General features: G+C 33.7%; 1 protein-coding gene and 1 long non-coding RNA gene across 3 annotated transcripts; both read right to left on the bottom strand.

Annotated features, from left to right (window-relative positions):
* Window positions 1-711: 711 nt before the first annotated feature.
* LOC145054720 (uncharacterized) lies at window positions 712-3,678 on the bottom strand. The gene is made up of 2 exons (XR_013684888.1): window positions 1,956-3,678; window positions 712-1,464 (listed from the first exon to the last, which is right to left on the bottom strand). It is a non-coding gene; the product is annotated as an uncharacterized LOC145054720 (long non-coding RNA).
* A 6,544-nt stretch (window positions 3,679-10,222) lies between these two features.
* MKK6 (MAP kinase kinase 6) lies at window positions 10,223-13,684 on the bottom strand. 2 transcript variants are annotated; one of them, XM_079002980.1, is made up of 8 exons: window positions 13,509-13,684; window positions 13,161-13,245; window positions 12,909-13,043; window positions 12,598-12,822; window positions 12,297-12,479; window positions 11,991-12,214; window positions 11,810-11,909; window positions 10,223-10,662 (listed from the first exon to the last, which is right to left on the bottom strand). In XM_079002980.1, exons 1-8 carry the CDS (start codon window positions 13,580-13,582, stop codon window positions 10,633-10,635), a joined length of 1,056 nt encoding a protein of 351 aa, XP_078859106.1. In that variant the 5' UTR covers window positions 13,583-13,684; the 3' UTR covers window positions 10,223-10,632. The 2 variants fall into 2 exon arrangements, with proteins under 2 accessions (XP_078859106.1, XP_078859105.1); XM_079002979.1 differs by lacking the exon at window positions 10,223-10,662 and having other exon boundaries at window positions 11,596-11,909.
* Between the last annotated feature and the right edge of the window lie 3,913 nt (window positions 13,685-17,597).

The following is a 17,597-nucleotide window of genomic DNA, read 5'->3' as shown; positions in this document are numbered from 1 at the left end:
TATAGACTTTGTCATTGTTGAACTTTTGTTTTTCAGGATTCATTAATATATTCATATTGTGACGTGATGTGGCATTGAAATTATGTTTCTAGTTACATTTAGTAAACCAAAATGCATAAATAACATTGAATATTTTTTATGTAGTAACCTCTAATTTTTTTTTAACCAAATTTAGTGTTGATATTTTTGGCTAACCATGCTCTTTAAAAACATTTCAATTTGTAATTTGTTTGGTTTTAACAAACTATTTTCATTGATGGAAATCATATGTTTGATACTTCATATATAGATATTAAACTTTTGATTATTTAGTATTTCTTAATCTTAGAGCATTGACTTTAATTGATAGGCTTTGTTGATTTTAATATATTAATTTAGTTAGTGGTCATTGAAAATCAAATAACCATAGTTTTCTTAATGATTTAGAAAATTTCTTTTCCATTTAGTGGTTAACCAATTATTAAATTATTGTGATTCCATGGTAAACTTCAATGACTTTTGCTTAAAAGTTATGTAAGACTAAAGGAGGGGTTCTTGGTAGTTGACATGGTTTTTTAAACAATGATTGATTGTTGTAACACGGTTTGACGTTTTAGACAAATATATAATTTCTTTGTGAAAATATACATGGATCTATTGCAACTTTTTGGAACTTGAATAAATGAAATGAAAAGAATGTAACGAATACCATAAATATGTAGCATGTTGATGTTTAATTTGTAAAACACATATTACCAGTAAATTCAACAAATGTTATGACTGACCACAAGAGTCAACGAACATTTGCATAACAAAACATTACATTTTTTCAATGAGGCAAGACGCAAAAACACCAGCCCATTCAAATAAAAAACTCTATGGTTTTTTTTTACTTACATCATGAGATAATAAATTGATACATTATACAAAAGCTTTGAAGAAAGTAGAATGCTATAATATAGAAATAAAAACACTACGTCACTATATTTTGCATTAAACCTGTTTTGGTGTAATCCCAACAAAAAACCATGTGAAAAATTGCTTCGAATTACATAACATGTATAAGAAAAATAACTCACCAATCACATAATCTAATAAAGGGAAAAATAATACCAAAAGAAAACGAAAGTATGTTGCTATTTCCTGCATTTAGCCTTAACCGGAAATTTTTATTGATTATTTGGAGGATTTAGGTTTATACTTTAGATATAATATAATATTTAGTACTCTATGGAAAAAAAATGATATAGTAATTTGGAATTTAGCTTGCAATAAATGCCTTTCCAAGTACTCTAACAACAATATACTATCCAATATTTGATCTATAATGGTCGTGAGAGTATAATATGTTTTAACCACATATTACTAAAGTAATTGTATCTTTATACCTCAAGAATCACATTGGACGTACCCTGCTCGTTACTTGACATCATCCTTTTGAGCAATTTAAGCACCAAAGTTTAGCGATCATGTAATAAATCTTCTCTACATCAGTCATAACCATAAGAGAATATCAATGCTTCTCATTGTCAGGAAGCCAAAACAAATGAGTTTAAAACGAATTTAAATCAAAGTTCACTAAAATATCAAGTAATAAACTTCAAGTTTTTCTCAAATTCATTATTATTAACATTTTTATGCTCATAAACTTTGAGTTTTACACAAATGGGAATTGAACACAATGTTATTTTTCAAAAAAAAGATGAAAAGAAAAACGGATACAATGAGTTGTTATTTTGTGAAATTCTAAAATACAATGACTTGGTTATTAGAACAGCCTACTTGACAACTCTTAGAACTTTATTTACTTTAAATTATAAAAGATTATAACATGTTTTATTTTCGAACAAATTATGAATTTCCCCATTCATATAAACTAAATCATCAACATGATCTTTCTATTAAAAAAGAGCACCAAAATGTTTGAAAAATATCAGTTATTTAAAAGACCTAATAATCAGAATGATAGGAGATACCTTCAAATTATGCTTTTTTGAATGCAATTTTGATATTGAATCCCAAAGATATTTCTATGGTATTGTATCAGATAGAACACCATGTCCACCTTCAAATTATTACAATAATGTTTAGAAAAAATGAAAAAGAAATACAAAATTATAATTTTATAGCTAGAAGGGTGTAACACACAACCTCATAAAAGGGCCACAACCACATTTAGAAGGATTATAAGATATAGACCATAATTGCTTTTGAAGACCATTATACGAACAAACAAAGACATAATCTATATAAGCAAAAAAAAAATTGTTTCTTTAAAAAAAATAAAAAGTTAGTTTAGCCCACTTTAAAACATTAGTATAAAGTAAGAACCCGGAAAGACACTCAATTGGTTGATACCACTTGAATAGGGAAATTTGATCCAAGTGAAATAGATCAGAAATCGGGGGAATAAATAGACTGTAAGAAGAAAAAAAAAAACATAAACATGAGAGATTGATAGATATTGTATCATACATGTAACCAAAAAAGCCCAAGACAAAAATCAATAAAAAGGTTTTTGCTTTCAGGTTTTGTAATCACACACATAGTTAGAGAAAAGGAGAAGGTGAGAGAGAGAGAGAGAGAGAGTTGTACAACACCATTTTTTTCTCGTGAACCTGCTGAGAGATGTATCAGTTGGCCAAAATGCTGATAAATATCTCAAAAGTAAAGTACATTAATTAATTATGGGAAAATAGATTACATTAGCTCACTATAAATTTTTGAAGCTGCCAAACACCACGTTTTGACATCTGTAATGACCAAAGTCACCACTAAACAATAATATCATATAATGTATTCACCACAAATGATGCAACTCCTATCAGATAGATGCAATGACCAAAGACATTTTCTATTCTCTACTTCAAATCAACAAATTATAATCATCAAGGTCATTTTGGAAGGAGATTATCATGATTGGAGTTTGTAGTAAAGAGAGAAAAAACTTACCTCTTTCCAAAGAGGTTACTATCCTGTTAGAAACAAAAAATACAAACAAATAACTCTTTGAGTAATTACATCAAACACCTTATGTGCGAATGTTAAATAAGTTTCTTCTTCTTTTCTTTGGATCTTACCTACAAGTCCAACTAAAACAAATTTTAAAGAAAATAAATCACAAAATCAAAAGTCAAAGAAAGAACATAGAAGAAGAACCAAACTTAAAAAAATTGCATTTTTTCATAGCTCACTGTTAGGACTTGGCCAAGGAGTTCATGGTGGTTGTTTTTTGCAAAGAAACAGAGGGAGATAGAGAGGAAGGATGTAACAACACCAGTAATAATGGGTTTCATAGATAGATAAGTAATCATGGGTTTCATGGATAGATAGAGAAATAAAATAAAAAGCAAAAGAGTAGCAACTCTAACCCGATACCGAATTTGGAGGAAGAGACTGTGGGGTGGGATTTTTTTATACCATTTTTTAACTCCATAGTGATTAAGCGTCTGAAGTAGGCAAAGGAGAAAGCGGAGTTGGAATATTCGATTGGAATAATCGAAATAACATTGATTCAACCTAGATGAGAAGACTCAATATTCACCGGGTTCAATAACCACAATTTAAAGATCTATGCGGGATGGAGATAACGGTGGTGAACAATGGTGACGAAGATAAAGGAGAAGTCGGGCCTTTGACCGATTCTAGTGGAGTTGAACATTGACTCATAATTAAAGGTGGTATTCAGTGTTTTAAACTATAAATTAGGTGAATGAAGAGAAAGAACAGGTCAAGCGAGGACCATTCTACCGATATAAGAGTAATAGACTTTTTTGTTGACTAGTTAACAATTACATTTTTTGTATTTTTTGTATGCATAAATTGGTTGTATATGATGTTTTAAAAGTTGTACCTCTTAAAATTCAAAATGTGGTAAATGCTTACTAAGGTATATATATATATATATATATATATATATATATATATATATATATATATATATATATATATATATATATATATATATATAATGGGCCAAGTTCATTTAGAATGGGCTAATCTTTGCATAGATAGTCCATGGAGTTTTTTTTTCATGGATCCTATGGAAATGAAAGGTCATGGGTATTAGGGTTTACATGAATGTAATCTTAATCCTCCATACTATATAAAGAGGTCTTTGGCACATGAAATGGCACTAGTGTGTGAGTGAACAAGAGTGGGCCGATATCTAGTGTGATTACTATTCTCTCAAGTTTTCCAAAGTCTTTTGGTGATTTGTGATTCCACTTGAGGCATCCACATTATTGGTGTTAGGCTCTTAAAGCTCCAAGGAATTAACCATAAGAAAAATGTATGTCATCCCACTAAGTTTTATATTACAAGTACCCCATGGTATGTTAGTTAGGATGAGAACTTTGGAAAATCATATTTGCTTGTTTTCATTATACTTGATGCAAAATGCTTTAAAAAGTCGAAAATATGTTCATTGTTCAGTGGACTCGCCGAGTCCATGGGGGGACTCAACGAGTCCAAGTGTAAAATCATCGTACTCGTCGAGTAGGCTCTTGCACTCAACGAGTAGGAGGCCCTGAGTGCAGACTTTCGAGTTTTGCTACTGGAAATAGACTAGAATCATTACCATAAACTGCTATGGACTTATAAAACCTGTTTTTGGTGTGGTAATGATTATGCTAATCCATTTTCAATGGTCATTATCAAATTTTCAAGTTTTATATATGTTTGTATGATTCTTGAAATTATTGATCTGAATGTTCATACTTATGATTTTTAGTAGATCATAGGAATTATTTGCAAATTGTTTGTTAATGTAATTCTTGATCTAAATGCCAATTAGTGGACTCCATAAGTTGTCCTCAAGTTATGGAATTCCAAAAGTTTTTTTTTCTTTAAAACCATTAAAACTCACAAGTTATAGAAATGAAATTTTTTTTGAATAGTTTCAAAACTTATAAGTTAGCACACACACACACAGATACATACATACATATATATATATATATATATATATATATATATATATATATGTATATATATATATATATATATATATATATATTATCTTGCCCTTAAGTTTTGGAATATGTAAAGTCTCACACACACTTTAATTCCAAACCCTAGAGTTTTAAAAGTTAAAATTCACCTCTTATACTTTATAGTATTATAAGTTAATATATACATATATATATATATATATAAGAGGAAGTCAGTCTTACTGTTAGTAGGCCTCATTCACGAAGTCGGTCTATAAGGGGGGATAAGGTTGTTGCCTATAAAATGACAGCTTAATGGGTATCCACTCTCACCCACCGCTTCCTTGACTGGTGAAGGGTCGTTAGCCGAACGGGTAGGACAAGGACTATAATTCTAATTATAAGTATAATGATAAATACAAAGTAACTAAACCTTTTATAAATTCCTAATCTTAGTTACTTTAGGAAAATGTGAAGTTGGTGCTAACCCATAAAATTACACTTTGTACATTACCAACTCGTTGGTGGAGCGTGTTTGGGTAACCGGCAAACTAACATGGACTAGTAAGAGTGGCAAATGGTGACTTAAGGTTTATCATAGATCGGTGGAGCGTGTGTGGGTAACCGGCACATCGATTTGATGATAAAATTAAGGATACCAAGATAATTTGCATGGTTATTCACACCTTGTTTGTGATCCTCGGCATCCCAATCACAAACTTGAGAGGGCACAATCGAGATTTAAACATGCCATTAAAAAGTTCAATGAATCTCAAAAGATCTAAGAGTTTCAATCCAATTAAAACTACATATTTCGTTTTTCATGGTGGAAATTGGTGAATCGTCATTCGCCTACCTTCAAATATTTTGTACTTTGGATTACGGCATCCCTTTTCCAAGTTATAAAATATTGTGTTGGGTCCTAGCCTTAATATTTCAAATTGGGTGTTTTATTAATGACCTAAATCAACTAACTTGAATTTCTCCCAATGTAGATGTCTGGTTCAGAAAATTATGGTCTTCTTAAATCCCTTGGAACAAGCTTTCCTAATGAAGATGATGTCTTGCGATTGGATCATGGAAATCATACTTCCTTTCCTCCACCTCCTCCAATTATTCTCCCTGACCCACAAGCTCAAATACTTGAAAATTTCAAGGTCACTCAAGACCTACTTGCAATGAAACATGAAGATGGAAGACATGTGTGTTCTCACGTCTTGGAGATGAAGTCACATATCGACAGGTTGAGAATGTTGGGTGTCGAAGTCTCAAGGAAGTTGGTTGTTGATTAGGTTCTCCAGTCACTTCCTAAGTCATATAGTGAGTTCATTAAGGACTACTATGTGACAGACGACGACATGACCCTTATTGATCTTACTTATTTGTTTGTTGCTACTGAATCAGAAATGTTTTGGCGCACTGGAAAAGTAAATTTAGGTGGAAGATCTACTTCTCAAACTTCCATGGGCATTGACAATGTTAACATTGGAAGTCCGGAAAATCTTTCTCTTCCATAGGCATTAACAATCCTCTCAAACTTCCGGTTGACCAAAAGATAAAGGGAAAGGCTAAGTCTGTGATAGTCCTGTGTACCATTCCTAAAGAGTCTATATGTTTTTATTGTCAAGAGAAGGGGCATTGGTTGCGAAGCTGCCCTGACTACCTGAAAGATCTGAGAGAAGGAAGAATCAAAAAGTTTGACTCTGCTTCATATAAGTACACTATCTAACTCTGTTAAGTTTCTAATTGTTGGTTCTTAATACATGATGTGACTAGGTTGCATTTTGATGTTTGGCAGGATCAAGGAAAGGGAAGGAAACTTAAAGGAAGAGTATGTTGAATCTGATCGCGAAGATGGATTTCAATCGTATGGTTCGAAGGTTGGATTTTTGAGCTGCTGCTTAGGAGTTATGATAGATTGCTAGGAAATATGTAATAGCATAGTTTTCATTTAAAGTTGCATTGTAAGGAAAAAGCTTTTTCCTCATTTTATAAAAAATAAAGTTTTATTTTATGAAAAAATGATGTTTGTATGTTTCTAGCAGTGTTCTAAAAGGCGCGCCATGGCGCGTTAGGGCGTGTTATGGCGCGTGGCAAGGCGTGATAACGTTGCTGTTAGGCGTGGCGCGTGGCAAGGCGTGATATGGCACGCCATGGCGTGTTATGGCGCGTGTTTTTTCGTTTGAGACATAGTTTTTTGCTCTTTGTTATGTTTTTTCAAATCGGAGATACAAGTATTGTGGTTTTTGTTAACTTTTTATTATTAGTTATTGATCTAACACTTCTAAAAAGTAGTTATATTTAATATAAATTTATATTTATGTGGTAATATAATTTTAAATTAATACAAAATTGTTGCCTTACATCACGCTTTGAAAAACGTCATGGCTCGCCATGGCTCGTTAAGCTTGAGGCTTGACCTTGCCACCACGCCTCGCCTCACGCCATTTAAAACCTTGGTTTCTAGCAATATTGGAAATATGAATTTTATTCTTTTTTTTGCGGTAGTGTCTAAATTTATCAAATAAGGAAAAAATTTCATCACCCAAGTTTCAATTGAACAGAAACTTGGAATCATGCAAGTTGTATTGTATGATAAATGATAATTTTCATCTTTGGAAAATTAAGACTAATTCCTTGTTCACATGTATATGTGAGTCAAGTGAAGGACTAAGCGTTCGAATACACATTCTTGTGCACTGGTCAAGTCCACCACAAAGATCAATAAGACTATTCGTCATGATTTACTAAAGTTAGTAAATATCGTTATATTTACAAGTTTAAGTATAATTTTGAAATGTTGGAAAAGTTTCAATGTATGGCAGAATGAATGAGAAGAATCATATTAAGCAGAAAGATAAAAATTTCTCAAATCTGAAAAGATGGGAGAGTACTTTAGTATCATGTTTTATGATCATCTTAATGATTATGAAACCATATCACATTGGATCCTCTAAGGACATTTGATCTTAGTGCATCCTTATGGCTAAGAAGAGGAGTCATGAATTGTTGAAATGGTTAAATCAAGAAGATGAGTCATATTTCGTTCCAAAACAATTCTTAGAGTCATACTCCAAGACTGTAACTTGAGTGACATATCTTAAAGAAAGTTTATAACACTTGTCAAATGTAAAGAAAAATGTTTTCTACTCTTGTATATTTGAAATTGGTAAGTTGTGATGTTTTGGATTAAACAAAGACCAACTAAGGCCAATTGTGTGAAGTGTTTGTCTTGATAAGAATCCGCATTATCTCTTGAATATTTGTCTATCAAGGAATGGTTCTTGGCAAGAGAGTCTTATATGTCAAAATTACAGTAGGAGTCTTAAAGATCCTGAAAGAGTTTCAATAACTAATCACGAATAAAACTTGTAGCTTATCACTAGCACACGACTTGAGGTTTATAACCTATCGTGCTGACATAAATCTTGTTTTTATGCCCATTCTGGTTAAAGTTGACTATGCATGTGAGTTCTATGAGTTCTCAGTTGCTTGCATAACAACTTGGAAAACAAGGTAGGCCCTTGTGCTACCAGGTGGCATTGAAATTAAAATTGAACAAGTTCGGTCCATATGAATTTGTCACTAACCTTGTCTTGTGATTATGGTTTTGACAAATTCACATGGATAGGAACACATACACCATAAAATCTAAGTGTCATAAGGTTTCTCTCCGATTCATGAAAATGATGGTGAGGAAACGCTTTCACTAAGTGATTTTAAATAGATAGCAATTGTGATATTTGCATTCTCAAAGTCGTTAGTGGAGCGTGTGTGGTTAACTGGCACACTAACATGGACTTGTGAGAAATAGCAAAGGTCTAAACAATTGAAACTATGATTACGGAATCCCTTTTCATAGTTCTAAAATTGTTTAGACACACATGAGAGTTGTCTAAGAAAATGTGTATGATTTTGATAAAGTCTTATCAAAGCATCTCGTATCAAAAATCTGAACTATGATAAGAAAGTCAATAAAGTATTGGTTTCTAGAAGTCCAACTGATTTCTGGATACATGTCAAAGCTAGTGGGAGCATAAGTGTTATTATAATAAGTATCATGTTAGCAGGAGCATGATTATTATGTTTAGTGTTGCAAGTTAGCAATGTTAATTATAGAAAACTTAAGGGTTTCAATTCATGAAGTTGCGGGGGTTGAAAAGTTATTTGCTATAATTAAGGGGGAGGAAATTATACTTCATTCCAATTCTAAAAGCTTAGATTGTGATCCAATTCTAAAATCTTAGATTGTGATCCTTTGCCTACCCATTAAGTCTTGCAAGTTGTATGGTCATTTAATGTAACGCCCGCAGATTTGGTCTAGTCAATTTAGAGACAATAAGCATCAAAAACGATTTTTTGATAGAAGATTATTTTGAATAAATAATCTTAATTAAGTTATAGTATATGTCATAAGGTTCTGTATATATAAAAAACGCTGAAATTCGAGTTATAACGAAAAAATTATGAATTGTTGAAGTTTCACGACAAAACCAGCACAACGTTGTGTGACGTAAAAATTGAGGTTGCGATAAAATACTTATAGCCTTAGTGATCTAAACGAAAGTCGTAGTATACGTTAAATCGAGAGCGTGCATAAAAAAACGCCTAAATCTGACTTCGTATAAGGAAGTTATGATTTTTCTAAGATTTAGCATAGCAGTGCACAGCCCGGAATTCTAATTTTAGATGGACCGATTTTTAGCCGACACAATCTAAACGAGAATTAAAGATCTCGTTAATAGGAGTTCAACGATATAAAGACGGACGAAAACGGACGTCATATGACAATGTTATGAGTTTTTAACAGACTTTACCTATCTAAATATGTTAAAATATAACTTCAAAAATAAATTTTAAATTAGCCGACGGAGTCTATACAAAAGTCGTAGATTACGTCTCCACCTACACATGGATAAAAAGAACGTCAAAAACGAAGCTTGTATGCGAAAATTACGGAATTCAGAAGTCGAGGTTATGCTGATGTGAGGAGAGTGACATGGCTTAATCTCAGCCCTTGCTTGCTCCCCACGGTCTTTGCTTCGGATGCTGACAACTGCCCCCTCATACACGCAGCTTAGCCTCGTACGCGTAGCGTACCCCGAGGAGTACGCCCAGCGTAGTTTGAAACCAACTACTATAAATAAGATGTGAGGTCCTCCCATATTACAATAATATAATGAAATTTATCCAAGCACATATAACAATAATATAATGAAATTTATTAAGAAGTCCTAAAATGGAAAATGTTAGACTAAGTTTAGTACAAGATAATACACTGTTTATATTAAAGGGTACCTAATTGTATTTCTCAGTATTATATATAAGGTAGCATATGTAATCTTTTACTTAATAAAAAAATCATGGTTTATCTTTGTATCAAAGCCAAGTACCCTAATCCTATGGCTCAATAAAAACCCATCGTCGATCTTCTTCCACGACAGCAATACCAACACAGCCTAAACCATAGCTGCCTTCACCTCTCAAGAGAAAACATCTCATAATTCTCACAAATTCGCTTTCACCCTCTCACCCACAAACTATGGGTCTTGGAAGGCTATGCTTGAACCCTTTCTTGTCTCCAATAACCTATTCGGTTATGTCAATGGCTTTATACCACGCTCGAAGCCAAAAGTCGAAGTGGAGAAACAATCACAGACAACCCTAGCTATTCTCATTGATAGCTAATGATGCTCACATTCGCATAATCATATCCACCATATCAAAGCCTTTTTCCAACACAGACAAGGAACTACATCACAAGATATGTGGCTTGCATTAGAACACATTTACGCACCAAATAATGCCTCTAGAGAGTACACACTAAAAACTCAACTATTGAAAATCACCATGTAAAGCGATGAAACCCCTTTCAAGTCATTATCTCAAACTCCACATAAGGAGCTATAGCAATGCAACACGTAATTATATCCAGAAGTCTTAGTACCCTCTCACACCTAGTTGGGTAAGACTCATGAATGGAAATTTGTTCCTTTCTAAAAGGAACTTTATGTTTCTTTATTTTCTTATGAAAAATTGAATCAAATGTTACCTGTTACTTGTTATAAAAAGGTATATTTCTCTTTTTCTTCTAAGAAGGCATGGAAAATTCACCTTAACCTCAAATCCCTAATATCGATTTTATATTCTTATGAAATTTAAGCTTATAAACCCTTTTGTATCTTGAAAAAAATAAAATCATTTTATCTTTATCTTTTTTAGATATCTTTTAAATACGTTTTCTCCGCATGCTTTCGGTTTTTGCTAAAAAATCAAAACGTCGAAAATATTCACATCAGAAAATAAAAGAGTGTTATTGTTTGGCTTACCATCTCGTCATAAAAACACATTTTATTCTTGATTATAAAATCCGGCTAAATGGGCCTTTTAGTGGGCCAAGTCAACAATTAAAAAGTTGGGCTTCCAACTATTAATAATAATAACGAATGTGAGAAAACCTATAACTAGGCTTTCATCACCAATTATAAGGTCCAGGCCTTTTCTTTAAAAGATTAGATATTAGTTAACCGGTTTTTAAAATATATATATATTTACAAACAGTTTTTTTAACACATATTAAAAAGTCTAGCTATTAAATAAATTTTTAACCAGAATTTATAAAACCAGATATTAAAAAATTCAGACCCAATCCTAATTCTTACAACAACAATGAATCAAGTTCAAATCAATCAAGAAATCATTTGCATACACTTCGTTGATACTTTCAATATGAGATAAATGGCAAAAAAGCATGCCACAAACATATGATATTAGAATTACCTATTATATAGTATGCAAAAGATAATAGCATTACATATTTTTGTAATAAAAATCTGATATCATTATAATACATACATAACTTATTTAGAAAAATTTATAGGAGGTTCCAAAGAACTTACCAGAATAGCAAGATCAATATCTTTATCCTCAAATTTCTTGATAAACGGGTGACTCAAAAGCTCTAGAGCTGATGATCTGTCTTTAGGCTCTTTCTGTATGCTACACATTTACATACAAATATATTATAAATTTGATAAACAGCTTTTATAAATTATGATCATATTTAATATGTTAAGTTACCATGAAGAGATAAAGGAACAAAACTCCGGCGAAAACTGATCCGATGGGGCGGCAGGTGGCGGCTTTGAGACAATGGCGTCCAGAAGCTCATAAAAAGTTGGCCAATTTTGTTGATCTTCAGATTGTATATATGGAAATCTTCCTATAGCACACTCCAATATCACTAAACCCAAACTCCAGATGTCACTTTTATAGTCATATGTCTTCCCACTAATTCTTTCCGGCTTAAAAATTCAAACAATTAATATCATGAACAAGATTTTAAATTGGTAAACGTTAAGAAAGGTATGAAAAAAGTCAACTTACAGACATATAGTTATAAGTTCCAACAAATGTATCACGTTGACCCATTGAATTAGCAAGCATTGCACTAACACCAAAATCTGTGATCTTTACTTCACCTTTTTGGTTTACAAGTAGATTAGATGGCTTTATGTCCCTATGAATTACATGTCTCTCATGGTGTAAATACACAAGACCCTGTAATACCTGTCATAAACATTAAAAGATTCACAAGGTGAGAGATGGAAAAAGACGTAAATGCCCTCTTTGTACTCTCAAGTTAGGTAGGAGGTGCAAAGTGTTAAAAGATTCACTAATGACTAACCTGTTTGCAGAGAACAGCAAGATATGGTTCAAGAATGGTCTTGAGTTGTCTGATTACATCAGTTAAAGATCCACGATCCATGTATTCAAAAACCAAAGAGATGGCTCCATTGTGGTAGAAAGAGTGATAACAGACAACGATGTGAGGGCATTGAGATGCTTGATTGATTTTCAGCTCTTGCACGATTTGTTTGCGTATATCCTCTTGAATGTTCATCTGGATTACCTGTCACCATAATGGATGCACTTAAAAGGTGTAGCTTATATTTATATGGAAGGCATTTATGAAATCTGAGTTTTATGAAATCCAACCTTCAAAGCAAACAATCTCCCAATCCATTTATGTCGAACCAGTTGAACAATGCCTCCACTTCCTTTTCCAATGACTTTGATTGTCTCGAGGTCTTCCAGTGAAAATTGGAGATCGATCTCCTTGGCATCAGAGGGCTGTACAAATACGAAAATGAAACTGTGAAACTGAGTTTTTTGGAAGATCATGGAGGTAAGAATTTAAAGGAAATCAAATCTAACAAATCAGATTTGGTTTAACAATGAGAGACTTACACGATTTTCCTTATCATCAGATGTGAGTCTTAATCCTTTCAAATTTAGAAGTAAATCCCCATCATGAAATGTCCCGCTCGTTGTCCTAAGAATCCACTATAATCATCAGATATTACAAAACTGTAACTACGTTTATTGAAATTAAATCAAAATTTTGACCAATTAGGGCTTTAAATGATATCAAATGGAGATATCAGACACTACAAACGCGTAACTACGTTCACGTTCATTAGACCAAAAATTCACAAATTAGGGCTTCACATGATCCGAACACAATCACAAATCAAATCAACATAGAAACAGCGTGGCTTAGTTCAAAATTGAAAAGGAGATCGTATGCAAACTTACAAGAAGCTGGTAATCGGAGCATCTTGAGCAGGAACAGAGAGCTTGAGCTGCTTCAGTGACTTCATGCCCTTCATCGTCGTAAGTAGGATTAGGGTTTCTCACAACTTGTGTGTGAAAGTGAAACGGATAGAAAATGGAAATGGGAATAGTTAAGCTGAGTAGCTGACTGACCGACGCCATTGAAAATAATAAACAAAATTCAAATAAAAATGACCGCCAAAAGTCCCCAAAACTTCAAATACAAAGATTACATTCTTCCCGATTTACTCCCCAAACTAATAAATGTTTTTACTTTGGCCCCCCAAATTTAACCCTGTTTGTAGATTGAAGTTAAAATGAAAAGTTTTGAGTTAAAAATACAAGTTCTTTTTTTTATACTGGTGATGCTATCCACGAAAAGATAGTTATCTATGCATTATAGTGTTTCTAGGTAATAGCAAAGTATATTCAGGTTGTGTGCATAAGTATAAATCACTACACCCATATGTGTGCATTTATGTTAGATTGCATTTTCTATCACCACATATGTAATGTAATAGAGCTTCACCAATCACCAGGTTTCCACTTAAAGTGACACTAGCAAACTCAACTAACAATCTAACATGGTTCATAGTATTGTGTCACCTACCAAAGGGAGGGGAGACAAGGGCAACCATTTTAGGTTTTCAAGTATCGATTGTTTCTATAATGTCTAACATGTCTTAATTTGATATTTGAGTTGTTGGATAATTGTTAGATAGGTCATAGAAAAACTTAGAGTTATTCATAAAAATGACCATCTAAAATAGAACAATAATTCCACACAACCATATTGTAATGTCATATTTTCACAACCAAAAATTTTCATTTTACTAAGGTAAAACTTCTTAATTATAAAATTCATGTTGAGAAAACCATTTGTTCCAATTTACATTTGTTGAAAATCAGGGTGATATAACGCACGCGGAATCTTCATTGTTGTTGATGAATGTGTGCAGTCACGTCTTCGTCTTCTCACGATAACTGATGATATCTGGAAAACAATAACAGTTGGATAAGCACGAAGCTTAGTGCGTTCTCCAAAAATATTGCACACATCAGAACATATACAAGCATGCATACTGGGTCCACAGTCATCGGACTGAATTATCCGGGGTATGTTGGCATGAGCATCAACCTAACCGCTCTTCCCGAGCTTCCATGCCTACGGCTTACAATCGGCCTGCACCTGGTCTCTTGGCCTACAACACACAACAGGATCACCTCAACCCTATTCGCCACCATATATCAACATATAAACAATCAAGGATCACGTAGGCACACAATACATGCAATTATAAATCATACAACTCACTACCACCTACTAGACCCCTCACATCACATTGCTCAACTACCAGCTAATCTCCATGGAATGCATAGCCATAAGTAATCAGAGGTGAGATAGCCACCCGAACAGATGATCTTACTCTAGAGCCATAACCAAACAAGGAACAAGCAAGAAAGTCTATATCAAGAGTTCTCGAGCTATCCTACATGACTACATACAGCTCTTAGGGCACTCCACTAGACGATAATCAGCCTATTGGTACTCTAACCAGCATACCACTATTGTTGCATCCTAACACACAATGATATATATATATATATATATATATATATATATATATATAGTGTTGCAAAACTCGGCCTACTCGGCCGATTTCTCGAAAGTCGGAATCGACCCTCCACATAGGCGAGTAAAGTGAACTCGGCAAAAAAACTAGGATTAAGTCAAACTCGGTCAACATCGGTCAAAAATCTCTCTAACTCGAGCGTACTCGGTCAAACTCGACCAACTCGGTCAAAATCGGTCAAACTCGGTCAAATGGTCAAAATTGTCATAAAAAGAGAAAAAAAATCAAGAATTTCAAGATTAATATGTATAATACACTTAATGGTTTATTATTTAACACACACATGTGATTATTACTACATATAGATCTTAAATTTTCAGTAATTATTTATGAAGTGATACATTTGTGTGTATTTCAGTTTTTATGTATTCACATGTATCTAATATTGTTATATATTTCAATCAAATTATAATTTTGACATATATAATTTTCCTAAAAATATTTCTACATGAATTACCGAATCTGAGTACTCCCCGAGTACTCGCTACTCCCCAGTCGGCCGAACAGGTATCGAGTAGCGAGTTCAACAACCTATATATATATATATATATATATATATATATATATATATATAGAAAGAGAAAGAGAGAGAGAGAGAGAGAGAGAGAGAGAGAAATAGAGGGAGAGAGAGAGAGAGAGAGTATATAACTACAACACAACAACATCCGATACACAAAAATACATAACCAACTCTCCAAGGAATGCATAACCATATGTACCCACAGGTGAGAGAGACACCCAGATAAATGATCCTACTCCAGAGCCAGAACCAAATGAGGAACAGGCAAGAAAGCCAAGATCAAGAGTCCTCAGTCTATCATATGTGACTACATACAGTCCGTAGGGCATCCCTCTACTAAATGATAACCAAAACTAGTAGGCCGACATTGATGCCTTCGAACCACGGGTACAGTGAGGAAAACTCACCTAAATAGAAGAACCCAAAAACACTACGACACACTCCATTTTCTCCACTACTTGATCCCACGGGCCCTCTAGCATCAAAACATGGAAGAATCTTAATCAATAGGCCAAATCCTTCAAGTTTGACCCAAAGTCAAACTGATAAAAAAAGTCAAGGGTCAACGGTTAATAAAATTCAACGCTCAATGGTCCCTCACGATGTGACGATCTATTGGTCATGTTGTGAGCCACTAAAAGAAAAAATAGTTGTAACCTTCGATCCTCACGGTGTGACAAACACAGTCTTATGTCATTAGAATTGTCTAAATGACATTTTGATGAAAAAACTCCTTAACCATTAAGCCACTAATCCATATTCTCTAGAAGGCTTCCTAACATCCCAAGAACCATAAAAATTGATGCGTTAAGCTCTTACATGTCCAATGCAATACTTGAGCTTAAATCAGGGCATTTATGAAGAAAATGAGGTCAAAACCTCAAGCATAAGCTCAAACATCACCCAAACTTCAGATCCACCACATATAATCACCAAGGGACTCTGAGGTCCCATAAAGTTGCTAACTTTATGTATTCCCAACACTCTAACTCATCTAACCATGGATAACCATGTATAAAATCCTAGATCTAGTAATAAGGAATCATAAAGCTTGAATCTTGGTTACTCACAAATGTCCAAAGATGTTGCTAGAAGATACAAACGAAGCTTCCAAGTTGGATCTATGCTCCAAAGGCGATCCTTTCTTCTTCAAGCCACCACAACCAAAATCTCAAAAATCACAAGGAGAAGCTAGGGTTAGCATTTTTCTATGTTTGAGGATTAAGGAGGTTGTTAACATAACATCTTGTTTCCTGCCATTTATGGGTCATGGCCCGAAAGTCGATTTTGTAAAGGCTTTGGTCCTTAAGGAGATAAAGTTTAGTCCTTGTGAAAGGAGGTAATGATGGTTAAGATATTTAACCCTTGAACTATGTATTGGGCTGAAGGATAGAAAGGGGAAAGTCATAGGTCGGCTTCTTACATGAAATATAGATTTTTGTTCAAGAAGTTTGGTCCAAGATATATAGATAATATTGTAGGTCTCTTCAATACCTTTTTGTGGATATAATGATCGTTGAAAATGGAGTTGGAACAAAGAAGTTATGATCGTTAGAAGTTAGGAAGGTTTTGGGTTATGGCGAGTATGTTGGGTGTACAGGGTGTACGATGGGCGTACTAGGCATGGCTAATCGTGGAGATTCAACTTGGTATGCTAGGCATACCAGGAAGGCTGATGCAAACCCTAATATTTGGGTCTTGGACCCTATTTAAAGACCTTAACTCATTTCAAACACTTATTACCTTCAACCTCTATCCTCTCTAACCCTAATTTCGAAACCCTAGCCCCATTTGAGAGATCCTTGAGTTTTTGAGTGCTTTGGAGTGTTCTTGGTGCATCGTGAACAATAAGAAGCTCATTGGAGACGTGTTGGTTGCATTGTAGCTTGTAGATCCATACCTTCTTCACCTTGATCT

The sequence above is a fragment of the Lactuca serriola genome, chromosome 5 (genome assembly GCF_051521515.1).
Source record: "Lactuca serriola cultivar US96UC23 chromosome 5, Lser_US96UC23_V15, whole genome shotgun sequence".
NCBI lineage: Eukaryota > Viridiplantae > Streptophyta > Magnoliopsida > Asterales > Asteraceae > Lactuca > Lactuca serriola.
This window is presented reverse-complemented; position numbering and strand designations above follow the sequence as displayed.